General features: G+C 43.4%; 1 protein-coding gene across 1 annotated transcript; it reads left to right on the forward strand.

Annotated features, from left to right (window-relative positions):
• Positions 1-457: 457 nt before the first annotated feature.
• On the forward strand, positions 458-2,001 carry LOC133923478 (uncharacterized). The gene is made up of 2 exons (XM_062368767.1): positions 458-823; positions 948-2,001. Exons 1-2 carry the CDS (start codon positions 526-528, stop codon positions 1,727-1,729), a joined length of 1,080 nt encoding a protein of 359 aa, XP_062224751.1. The 5' UTR covers positions 458-525; the 3' UTR covers positions 1,730-2,001.
• The last annotated feature ends 10,271 nt before the right edge of the window (positions 2,002-12,272 follow it).

Here is a 12,272-nt window from a genome sequence, read left to right on the forward strand (position 1 = left end):
AAACAACTATGTGGTTAAAAGAAAGGAGAATAGCAACAAAACTCATTAACAATATGACGATAAAGACAACTAAATAGCTCTCTCACATACAACCTTATTTCCAAGCTCACACTTAGCACAACAGCCCCGAGTTCAAGAAGTGGACCTCGATCGCTGTGTAGATGCTGACCACGAAGATTCTGTTCCAATGACGTAGATGGTACTCGACACCAAGATCGCGAACAGAAACAGGTACCCAGACTTCATCGTCTGTTCATCTTCTGACCATCTCTCACTCTCACAGGCGTTCCCCGACATGACAAGCATGGAATCGTTTCATGTGGAGCGCGGAGCGAGGAACAGTTGACTTGCCGAGGCTTGATCCGTGAAAAGCCATGCTTGGTTCCAACGACACTCGTTTAGTCAGAGGCAATGCACCCCTTCGCCCCGGCTATTAGAAGCCGTGTATCTGCACACCAGCGTGTGCACCTTTTACCTATCATCACCTCATCTCGTCCTCGACCTCACCCAGCAACCAAAATTGAGATGGCGTCCGTCCGACCCTGCGCGGTGGCGCTACTCGCCTGCGCCGCTGCATTCCTCGTCGCCGCGGTGGGCGCCCAGCCGATGGACCCTGATCAGCCGGACAACCCCATCCTGTCGGACCCGAACGTGATCCCCGTCTACATGAGCCCTGGCGCGGCTCCCACTTATGTGAGCTGCTACAACAACACAAATGGCCAGCAAGGGTCGGAGCCCACCTGCTCCGTCCTCGCGCGCCAGTGCCCCCGCGGCTGCCCCGACACCTGCTACGTCCACTGCCCCTCCTGCAAGCTCGTCTGCCGTAAGAGCTATCAACATACACCACGCATTCATGCTGGTGCACTTGCATGCAATTCTTGTGCGAAGGTTTTGATCTGTTTGTGCGTTTGGTGTCTGCCGTGTGTGCATGAATTGAACATGAGCAGTGTGTGATCTGATGGGCACAGAGTGCTACGACCCGCGCTTCGTGGGCGGCGACGGCAACAAGTTCCTGTTCCACGGCCGCCGGGACGCCGATTTCTGCCTGCTCTCGGACGCCAACTTGCACATCAACGCGCACTTCATCGGCAAGCGCAACGCGAAGGGCGCGCGGGACTTCACCTGGGTGCAGGCGCTCGGCATCCGCTCCGGTGGCCACCGCCTCTACCTCGGCGTCAGGAGGACGGCCAGCTGGGACGACGCCGTCGACCGCCTCGCCATCACCTTCGACGGCGCGCCCGTCCCGCTGGACGCCGTGGTCGGCGCCAGCTGGAGCCCGGCCTCCGCGCCCGCGCTGTCCGTTTTCCGCACCGGCGCGGCCAACGGCGTCGTGGTGCGCCTCGACGGGCGGTTCCGGATCGTCGCCAACGCGGTCCCTGTCACCGAGGAGGACTCGAGGATCCACGGGTACGGGCTGACCACCGACGACAGCCTGGCGCACCTCAACGTGGCGTTCAAGTTCTACACCATGAGCGCCGACGTGCATGGCGTGCTGGGCCAGACCTACAGGCCGGATTACGTCAGCGCCGGGATGGACATGGGCGCCAAGATCCCCGTGATGGGCGGCGCACGCAAGTATCAGGTGTCCGACATCTTCGCCACAGACTGCGAGGTGGCCCGCTTCGCCGGCGAAGACGGCGTCGCCGGGTCCCTGGACATCATCGAGGAGCCGACCGACGCGCTGTGCGGCAGCGGGAATGGCGGTGCCGGCCTGGTCTGCAAGAAGTGACCCAGGTGGAGCTCCCACGGATAAGAGCTGGTCTCATTAGTGTTTTTGTTTCGCATGGTTAAGTACGTACGTGCTGGCATAGCTGCTGCAGCAACGAAGTAGTAGTTCTATGTATAGCACCGAACAAAAGACTTGTTATGTCGTGTCCGTGTTAGTCGTGTCGGTAACGTTGGGTTACTCGGATTTACTTGTGGTATTTTAAAGGTGTTAGCTTCTTACTTTTGTGTTATTCGGATTCATACTTTACCGGATGCCGTGTGGATTGTAAAGTATTTCGGTGAGTGTCACTTGTTAGGGTGGTTCCTTGTTTCTTCGTCGTCTAAGAAGCAAAATTTTATAGCTTTGTTTACAACGGAAGCAGAATATATAGCCGCCGGAGTATGTTTGTGCTCAAATCCTTTATATAAAGCAAACATTGTTAGACTTTGGTGTTAATCTAGAGAAGGTTGCTCCTTTGTGACAACGAGAGTGCCGTAAAAATGTAAATAATCCGGTTCAACACTCTCGCACAAAGTATATTGATATTCGTCATCACTTTCTTAGAGACCATTTGACTAAAAATGATATATCTTTAGTGGTGTAAGGTCGAAAAATAAATTAGTGGATATCTTCTCAAAACCTCTAGATGAAGCCACATTTAGTAGGTTGCGAAGTGAACTAAACGTTATAGATGCTTCAAATGTCATGTGATGCTTTTGTCATGTAGATGTATTCATAATAGTGAATGTACTTAAAGTTGCCTAAAGGGGGGTGAATAGGTATTTCTGAAAATTAAAACTTAGCAGCGGACTAAACAGATATCGGATACTCCGGTGAAAGTCGGATACTCCAGTCTGTCCGGAGTATCCGGTCTAGTCTGGAATATCCGGGCTATATAGGATTTCGAAAACAAATGAAGCTAAGCAAGTATAACTAGAGTCTAAAAGATACCACTAGTTCTATTATGAGTAAAATGCTTAAACAACAATAGCTAGCAGTAAGATTCTCACAAATACTAAAATTTAAGAAAAATCCTAAAACTACAACAACTAGTAAAACTTGTACAAATGATGAGACAAGAATTTAGCTCGGAGTTCGGACACCTCACAAAGAAGTACCTACGTCTTCGTTGAGGAGCTCACAAAGAGCTGGGTCTTTTCCAACCCTATCCTCTCCTAGCGACAACAAAGATCAAGCTAGGTTTTGTTACTTAAGTCGATGGCGATTACAAACTTTCCGTGGCACTACACAATGGTTGGGTGCTCTACGGGCGACGTCTTGCCGTCTAGGAGCACGAGGCTCCAAGAGAAACGATCATAAATGTGTGCTTGATGACGAACTCAATGCTCAACAACTCAATTTCACTTCCAAACACAATCTCTCAAATTTAGCGCAAAACTAAGCACTAGAGATATTTGGAGGGCTCTTGAATGCTCTTAGGAAGCCTTTTCAAAGTGGAGCTCAGCAGCAAAAGCAAGCAATATATGCTAGAGGGTGTGGAGGTATATATATCTAACCCTAAAAAAATAGCCATTACTGTTCTGACTCACCTACCCCGAAGTATCCAGTGAACACCGGAGTCTCCGGTCTGAAATCCAAAATGGGCTCAGAACGGTGTCAGAACTAGCTGTTACGGTTCTGTTGACTGCCTGGAGTATCCGATGAACACCGGAGTCTCCAGGTATGACTTAGTCACCATGAAGAAACAGTTCGGAGACTTGCCGGACTCTCCAGCCTCTCCAGGTACCGGAGTATCTGGTGAACACTAGAGACTCCGGTCATTTAAATTAAATGCTTATCGAGACTCTCTGGCGGAGTCTCTCTCAGAGACTCCAGCCAAAAACTCATCTACCCGGAGTATCCGATGAACACCGAAGACTTCAGTCTTTTTTTAAAATAAAGGCTGAACCGAGGCTCTCTGCTGGAGACATTCTCGGAGGCTCTGGCCAAAATTTCACCTACTACCGGAGTATCCGATGAACACCAGAGACTCCGGACAATTAAAATAAATTGGAACCGAGACTCTCTGGCAGAGTATCTCTCGAAGACTCCGGCCTAAAACACTGAGTACCGGAGTATCCGGTGAAGACCGGAGACTCCGGACTCAGGACATTCTGCCTATTTCTCCCGGTGTCCGTAGGTGAATGTGTCTCTCAACTATTGGTTCTAATAGGTTACTTTGAGCATTGAGACATCATCAAAGCTAACAATTGCATCCCTCTTGATAGTACGGCTATTCTAGACTCAATTTCAAAGATAAAACAAATTAAATCCTATTGAGTACTACAAACCGCTTCTCTTTTCTTTTCGAGGGATGTCAACTTCGTGTATCTTCACAAATAAGACTAAAACCTATTCATAGCTTCAATAAACATATTAGTACCTTAATCATTTTGTTATCAATAAGCTAAAACCCACTTAGGGGGCCTAGATGCACTTTCAGATAGGTGCCTTCCTAACCTTCTCAAGATAGTGGTGAACATTGGTTTTGCTTGAGACGGTGGTTCCCTGGTTTCTCTCAAGGCATATTGTTGGATTCACCATGAAGAAGCTTGAGAAGGAAAGTAATATGACAAGATAGTTTAATTTTATGCTATGCATTCACATGCCATATAATTTGCACTCATGTTTAAATTCATGTACTTGTTATGCATTGCATATGTATTGGCGGTAGAGATAACAAAGGAGAATATCACTCTTTGAGAATATTGTTCGCTTTCCATATGAACATACACCTCCATAAGTGTGATTAGAAAGATATAAGTGTTTAATGCCTACTAAGTCATGTCCTAACAAATTTAAATCCTTAATCTTTGAATTCATAGGCAATATGGCTCAAACATTTTCTTGAAGTTTTTCTCCTCTTTCTTTGGTTTTATTGCCTATTCCGAAATTATTATAAGATAGCCTTTTGGCTAATATTTGAAAATGAGTGTTTGAAAGGGTGAGATTTCACTCAAACTAGTCCAAATATGTGTTTTTTATTGTGTGGTTGTTTAAAGTTTGGACTCAGCGCGAGATTTTAGTTCAGCAGAAATCTTTCCTTCTCACCGGATAATGCAATGCTCTCTTGGTTAATCTCAATAGATCATTCGGTGCTTGGTTGTCGGCGTTTGCTAAGGTCTTTGGAAATCTGTCCGGTGCTCTTTAAGTTGGCTTCACCGGACCTTCCGGTGTTCATTTCAGAGGCAGAAAAATCTCAGTGGAAAGAAATAATTTGGCGAGTTTCAAAATTAACTTCACCGGACCGTTGGTGTGCTTATTGGAATTTTTAAGGCAAAATGGTCCGGTGAGCATATGGATAGACGTCAGACTATCCAGTGTTCAGATTTCAGCGGAGATGCAAAATTTCAGAGGTTCTGTTAATTGGTGCGGTGTTTTGTCCACTGCTCATTCCTGTCATCTCCGAACTATCTGGTGTTCATATTCCCGGCGGGACCCACTTGTCATATGTCTCTCGTTCGCTCAGTCGCTTACCTTTCATTCGGCCGCCTGTGTATCCGTGCTCCTACTTCGCCACCCGAGCACGCCACCGGTCGCTCGCGCATCCTGCCTCTTGGCCGCTGTCGACCCGCAAATCCTCACCGCCATTGCCGCTAGAACTCAGTGCCACCACCACCTATAGAACTCGCCACCGGCTAGCTCATCCCAAGTCTCCAGAACTCCCTCTCGTGGTGAGCTCATATTCCTTCTAGTTTTCCCAAATTCTTAAACCCTAGCTCAAATTTTCTCAAATTCACTCAAATTCATGCAAAATTGAGTCAAATTGCTTCAATTAAGGTCATATCTTATGCAATTGGACTTCAATTAGTGTCGCAATCTTGAATCCCTAGCATGTTCCTCTAAATTCTCTACAAATTAGGGCTTAGGATTCAAATTTGGGTAAATTTCATTCAAATTTTAAACACCTGAACCTCTTGCTCATCCATTTTGCATCTTTTGATCTTCTAGATGGGTCGTGAGCGCCGCGACAAGGGCAAGGCCATCGAGCAGCCTAAGAAGAAGAAAACAAAATAGCAGAAGGAGTGGGATCTGGCGATTGCAGCTGCCAATGCCCCAGTTTCTCAGTGAGGATTAACAGAAGAGTTATTTTTCAGAGAGATTTGAAGTTACATGCACCAGATTGTCCGGTGATCTGAATGACGTATACACCAGACTACTTAACAGAAGGACTGTTTTTCTGGAGAAAATCTGAGTTGAATTGACCATATTGTCCGGTGACTTAAAGGAGTTATCATCGGACTATTTAACAGAAGGTTGGTATTTTCAGAGGAAATGGATTATAACTCACCGGATTGTCCGGTGATACTATGTGAGGAACACCGGAGCATTTTGCAACGGCTATTGATATTTATCAGACCAGCGTGTAGAAAAAGTAAACTCATCAGATTGTCCGGTGTTAACAGAGACGTGTGCACCGAACCATCCGATGTCCACAGAAAAAGTGAGTAGTTAGGCAACGACTAGATTTGGACCTCTAGCCTATAACTTGGTTTAATTCATCTCTCTTGTAACCCTGAAGCATTCATACACAGTGTGTATCATCTAGAAGCAAGGGAGAGCACTTGAGGTGATTTGCAAGTTCTTAATTGAAGATTAAGGACTCCATTAGTGCTTCAAGAGTAGCGAGTGTACATCTAGCTGCTGTTTAGGCTTGATAGTGATCAAGTGAACCAATTAGCTTGTTACTCTTGGTGGTTAGCAACTCTTAGCCCGTCGTGGAGATTGGAGGTGTTCTTGGTAAGCTCTTGGAGGTCTTGTGGGAGCTCTGGGAAGCTCGTGTACTTGGTTTGATGCCTGCCAATCTGGAGATGGAGAAGTGGCAATCATTAGTGAGCACTTGAGTCTTAGTGACTCAAAGGGGGAGCAACATCCTTATATGGATATTCCAACGAGGATTAGTGCAGAGTACCAACTTTTCGATACCTCGAAAAAACTTGGTGTCATCTTTCCCTACTCTTGTTACATTCCGTATTTTACTTCTAGCATTTCCTTCATGCAAGTTTCAATTCTTCACTTTACTTATGCTCTATATGCTTGCATGTTTGTGCTTATCATTTTAGTTTACTAGGTCGTCTAGTTATTTTTATTTATTCTAAGCTAAGGTTGCTCTTTATTATAGAATTCGGTAGTTGGTTTAGTTTTTAATTAGTACCCTATTCACCCTCTGTAGGGCCATTAGATCCTTTCAGCGGTTAGAATTGGTAGAAAAAATTGGGCTAAAAATGGTGATAAACCGGTGGACTGATAAAAAAAAATTATCATGTTTGTCCGTATTTATTTAAATTTTGTTCAAATTTATTTAAATTCTATTTAATTTTTTTGAATTTTATCTGATATATTCAATAAATAAGGTGTACCGATGATCTTCGGAGAATTGTATTTACGGGTAAAAAACCCTGGTTAGGATAGGTTCCGCATGGTTCAAATGCCCTGTCGATCGAATCCTACCGACTTTTGTTTCCTTGTTTGATTTCGAATAAAGTTTGCTTGATAAACCTGCTATTTGGTACTTGCATTGCATGTGCGCGAAATTCCAATTGAAGTTTCTTGCTTGACAAAAAATACTTTTGATTTGACCAAAGGACACCTACCTAATGACGTAGTGCCAAACAATTATGTTTTCCTACTCCTATTAAGATTTTTGTTAATTAAACAAACTTTGATGCATATAACTCAAACATGATATCAGAGCCAAAAGATGAGGTCGAGCTGATAAGAATTTAGCTTATCTAATTGGTGCGTGAAACTCAATAAATTCAACCGCCAGATAAATCCTTGTTCATTTCTCTCGGTCCCGTAGTCCCAGTCACCTATTTTATCCTGCTTCCTGCTGTCCCCATCCGTCTCGCTAACATTTTATGGAGTCCGGACGACATGAACTGCGCGCGATGCCTTGCTGTGCCTGCAAGCAAACACTAGGCGCAAACGCTTCATCTCCCACACTTCATGCTGCTGTCGGCTTCTCATCGTCTCTCAATTTCTCTCTCTGTGCGCGCCACTAGCTAGCTTCCCTGATCATATTCCTTGCGTCGCGCCGTCGCCTGGTTCCAAGAACACCTCGTAGCAAGCTGCAAGCGTCACCAAAGACACAAAATAACACCGTGCTCCGGGAGGCTTCATTGATTTTTTTTTTTTTTTTTTGGAGAAGCTACACGTACATGCATGGCCGGAGGAGCAGCGGTGGTCGGAGAGGCACCGGCCCAACAGCCGCGGCCACTTCGCCCAAGAAAAAGACGGAGCCGCCGCCGCCGCCTCATCCGCAGCCTCGTGCTGCTGCTCGGCCTCCTCGCTTTCCTCCTCTACCTCCGGAGGCGCCGCCGCGTGCGACGACGCCGAGGGACCAGCCGAGGAGGCAGGCGGGGCATCGTCGTCGACGTCGTCCGGGAGTAGGCGGTGCGGGCGCGGGCCATAGTTGTGGCGTCAAGGCCGGAGCCGGACGTGCCGCAGCAGAGGATCTGACCAGACGTCCCTCCATGAGTGTGTTGCGTCGCTGCCTGATGATTGACTAGTAGGCCAGGGGAATTGCTTAACCAATTAGTGCCTTGGCCATGGAAGGTTGGAACACGGGATTTTAAAAAAATAGTAGTACGAATCTATAATGTAGACCAACACTGTTCATTCTCTGGATGCATCTTCTCTCCATTCATTATTCAGATAGCAGCAGAACATGTAATATTCAAGATACAAGATGGAGAATTGCGAGTAGAGATAGAGTAGAAAGGAGTACAGAAGGAAGAATACAGGAGAATCTCTAGAAGGTTCTGGAAAGAGGAGTAGAGGAGAGGAATACCAAGAGGAGAGTCGTCCCTGTCGCCCCCAGTCCGCCGGGAATCAACCGCAACCACATTGCATCACCGGCTACTAGAGGTGCCGCCCACCTAGGGCCTGCTCTCCAATCGCCTCGCCATCCACCAGCTACCTTTCCTGACAACTGCTTCGCCTTTCCATCCTCCACCTCTATTGGGCACTCAAGGGGTCTCTGTCAGTCTATTGGTATGTCGCCACCCACCATTTCATCGCATTAATGACAACAATGACGTGCGTGTTGCCAAGACGCTCACTGGTCAGAGACGTTGACCGTGTTGAGTCGCTTGGGGTGGCAGTCCCGTGGTCAGTCCGATTGAGCTTGCCATTGGGGAAACTGCAGGTGCCGGCCTTGAAAGGATCAAGATGCCCAAGAGGAAGGGTGAATTGGATTCTAAAACCTTTTCAATATGTAGAAACTAGTAGCAAGCAAATTAAACAAATTTAGTCTAAATCTGCTCTAGTTTCTAGGCGTGACTATCCAATGCACAAAGTTTTGCATCTGCAAGGACCCAACGCTCTCTAGTGGTAGTCCTTCTCTACTCTAGATTGGTGGACTCCAAACTGACACATCATTATCTTGGGGCTTCAACAAATCATCTCCATACAACTCACCAAGACCAAACACCACCAGGCTGTTTAGATGATGCTAATCACCAAGAGTAATAAGTTAAAGACCTCACTTGACCTAACGTAAACCAAAGAGATGAGTGGATGCAAACTAGCTACTCTCCTAGTGCTAACGATGTACTTAATATTTAATTAAGAAACTTACAAATCATTGTAGTGCTTTATTCTTTCTCTTAACTCGCATCATGCGGTGACTGGCCATATTCAATCTCCAAGATTTCCCAAATTGTTCACAAGTCGCCGACAGTGCACCACAATATGCGGTGGCCACAATCACCACATCATGCGGTGACTTGCTTTCTAGTCAAACTTCAAATCTTAGACCTCTTCTGGAAATGAAGGCCGATGCACCGTATCATGTGGTGACTCAGCTCTAGACCTCCCCGAGTTGCAACCTCTCTGCAACAGAGGGATAGTGCACCGCGTCATGGGCCACCGCATCATACAATGACTTTAGTATTTGAACGTTCAAAGAACTCGCTCTTTTTTCATGCCTTACCGCATCATGCATAACTATAAAAAAATACATGGGCATCTAGTTCAATCCAATCTTTATTCTGGTTTTGATTTTTTCACTTTCTTGGGTTTCAAATAAATTATGCGTTGGTTTTATATAACATCAGTTATTTCTTGCATTTAAGCCCCTTAGATCTTTAATAATTGCTACAATAATGTGTATTACTGCATTTTAAATGTATTACCTTAGTAATACTTCATTATTCAATATATTATAGTTTATTACATATTTTCATTTATTCCTTGCACTCATTTTCATTGCAAATTATTTATTGGAATAAACATTTCTCTGCATTTATCATTTAATTAAGACTCACGCTTAAATAACTCATAGAAAATCAATGTAAAATGCTTGTGAATTGATGGCAGCCTTCTATTATATCGGCAAATCACAAGGCAGGGGGTCTATGACATTGGTAGTGATTGTAGTGATTTAATCGCCTACTATTGTGAGGTCTACACCATGTTGTATAACAATATGGTGATTACCTTCATCATGTCTTCCCAATATTTAATAGTACATACATATATCTTTGGTTGTGACTGTAGCATCACCCATTCCATCAGGAGTGGAGTTCAAGATGCTAGCAGCAACTTGGTCACCTGTTCTATATTGAAGATCTACATCTATTGTCATTCTTTACATATTTTGATTTGCATGTTGCTGAATTATAATTAATGCATTTCCATTTCATGTAGGACATGGTTGACATTACCAAAAACGAATTTATGGAACTTGAATTGGATGGCAACAATTATTTAACATGGACCATGGACATCAAAATAATTTTGTCTGCTTGGAAACTCATTGCCACTATAAATCTGCCACAAGAAAATGCCGAGCCTATTCCTGAGCATTCCAAGTATACAACTTTGCATTATTTACGGCATCACCTCCATCTAGATCTCAAAATTGAGTATTTAATGGAAGAAGACCGACTCGGTCTTTGGACCTCCCTCAAGGAAAGATATAATCAACAAAGAGCAATCATGCTTCCTGAAGCTCAACGTGAATGGTCACTCAATCGTTTTCAGGACTTTAAGTCTATGGCAATCCACAACTCTCAAGTTCATAAGATTTTCTCTAAGTTGAGATTATGTGATTACACGGTCTCGGATGAAGATATGGTTGAGAAAATATTATGCACTTTCCATCCATCTTTGTGAGTATTGCAATAGCAATATCACTAGCAGAAATATATGAAATAATCCGAGTTGATATAAACTTTACTTCAGACTAAAAAACACGATGAACTTCTCATGAAGAATCATCAAAATCGGTCAATAGGTGTTGCACCTCTAACTGAAGTACATACTAACTATCAGAACACAAGTAAATTTTTGGTCACAAAACTAACCACAAGAAAATCAAAGGTAAGTGTACGTTTTCCAATAGACAGAAAGGCAGTGGAATTGACAAGCGCAAATGTTGTTTTAGAGAAATGATAATGAAGGCAACTATCAAGTTTGTCAAAGGTGTGGATGTATGAATCATCGTAAAAGTAAATACCAAACTCCCAAACATTTGGTTGAGTTGTATATCAAATCCATTGAAAAAGATAAGCAAGTTCAAGAGGATAAATTTGAGGCTCACTTCAATGCACAACCAAAAGGTAATCTGGCCGCAATCTCTTCTTAGAATGTTCCTCAGAACAACCACGAGAAAGTCCAACTAAAGGAGGATGACCCCCTCAACATCGATGGCATGATTATGGAATTCAATTCTCAAGATATGTTTGGAGACCTCAATTAATCTACTAATCATCCTCTAAATGTCATTAGTCTACTATTTTACTATCAAATATTGTATATCATCATGTATCTTTGACATGATACTCAATAATATTAGCATTGTATACAATTTTCTATATATGAGTTAAATTCATATTGAATTTTCTCTTATGTATATAGAATTTTTGCTAGAAGCAATCAGATGGAGGAAGAAATTTATTTAGTGGATAGTTGTACCACTAATACAATACTATAGGAGACAAAATATTTTCATACTCTTAGAAAGAAACATGGAAATATTATAACTATCTCTGTACGTGATGTATTAATTGTGGGTTCAGGTCAAGCCATATTTATTGTCCCTATGGTTACACACATAGTGATAGCAGATGCACTCTTGTATCCTGATTTAACTTATTCCCTACTCAGTTATAAATATATTTATTTAAATAGATTTTATGTAGAAACTCAAACTGAGAACGGTGATGGATATTTATTCTCCCTACTGATATGATAAGAAAGTGCTTAAGAATATTCCTTTCTTATATCATCTGATTTGTACTATATACACATCAAATTCATATCACATGTTGCGTTGAAAATATATTTTTTAGAATCTTGATAAATTCAAGAGTTGGCATGATCGCTTGGTCATCTTGATGTAGGGATGTTGAGAAAATTTATTAGCAATCATGTTGGTCACAATATTAATGTTGCAAAATTTCTAAAATCATCAGATTTTATATGCACCGTATGTGCCATAGGGAAATTAATTCTGAGACCCTCTTACCTCAAAATTAAAAAAAATGAGAAACTCAATGTCCTTGAACGTATTTAAGGAGATATATGTGGTCATATTCAACTATTATCTAGATCATTT

The sequence above is a fragment of the Phragmites australis genome, chromosome 7 (assembly GCF_958298935.1).
Source record: "Phragmites australis chromosome 7, lpPhrAust1.1, whole genome shotgun sequence".
NCBI lineage: Eukaryota > Viridiplantae > Streptophyta > Magnoliopsida > Poales > Poaceae > Phragmites > Phragmites australis.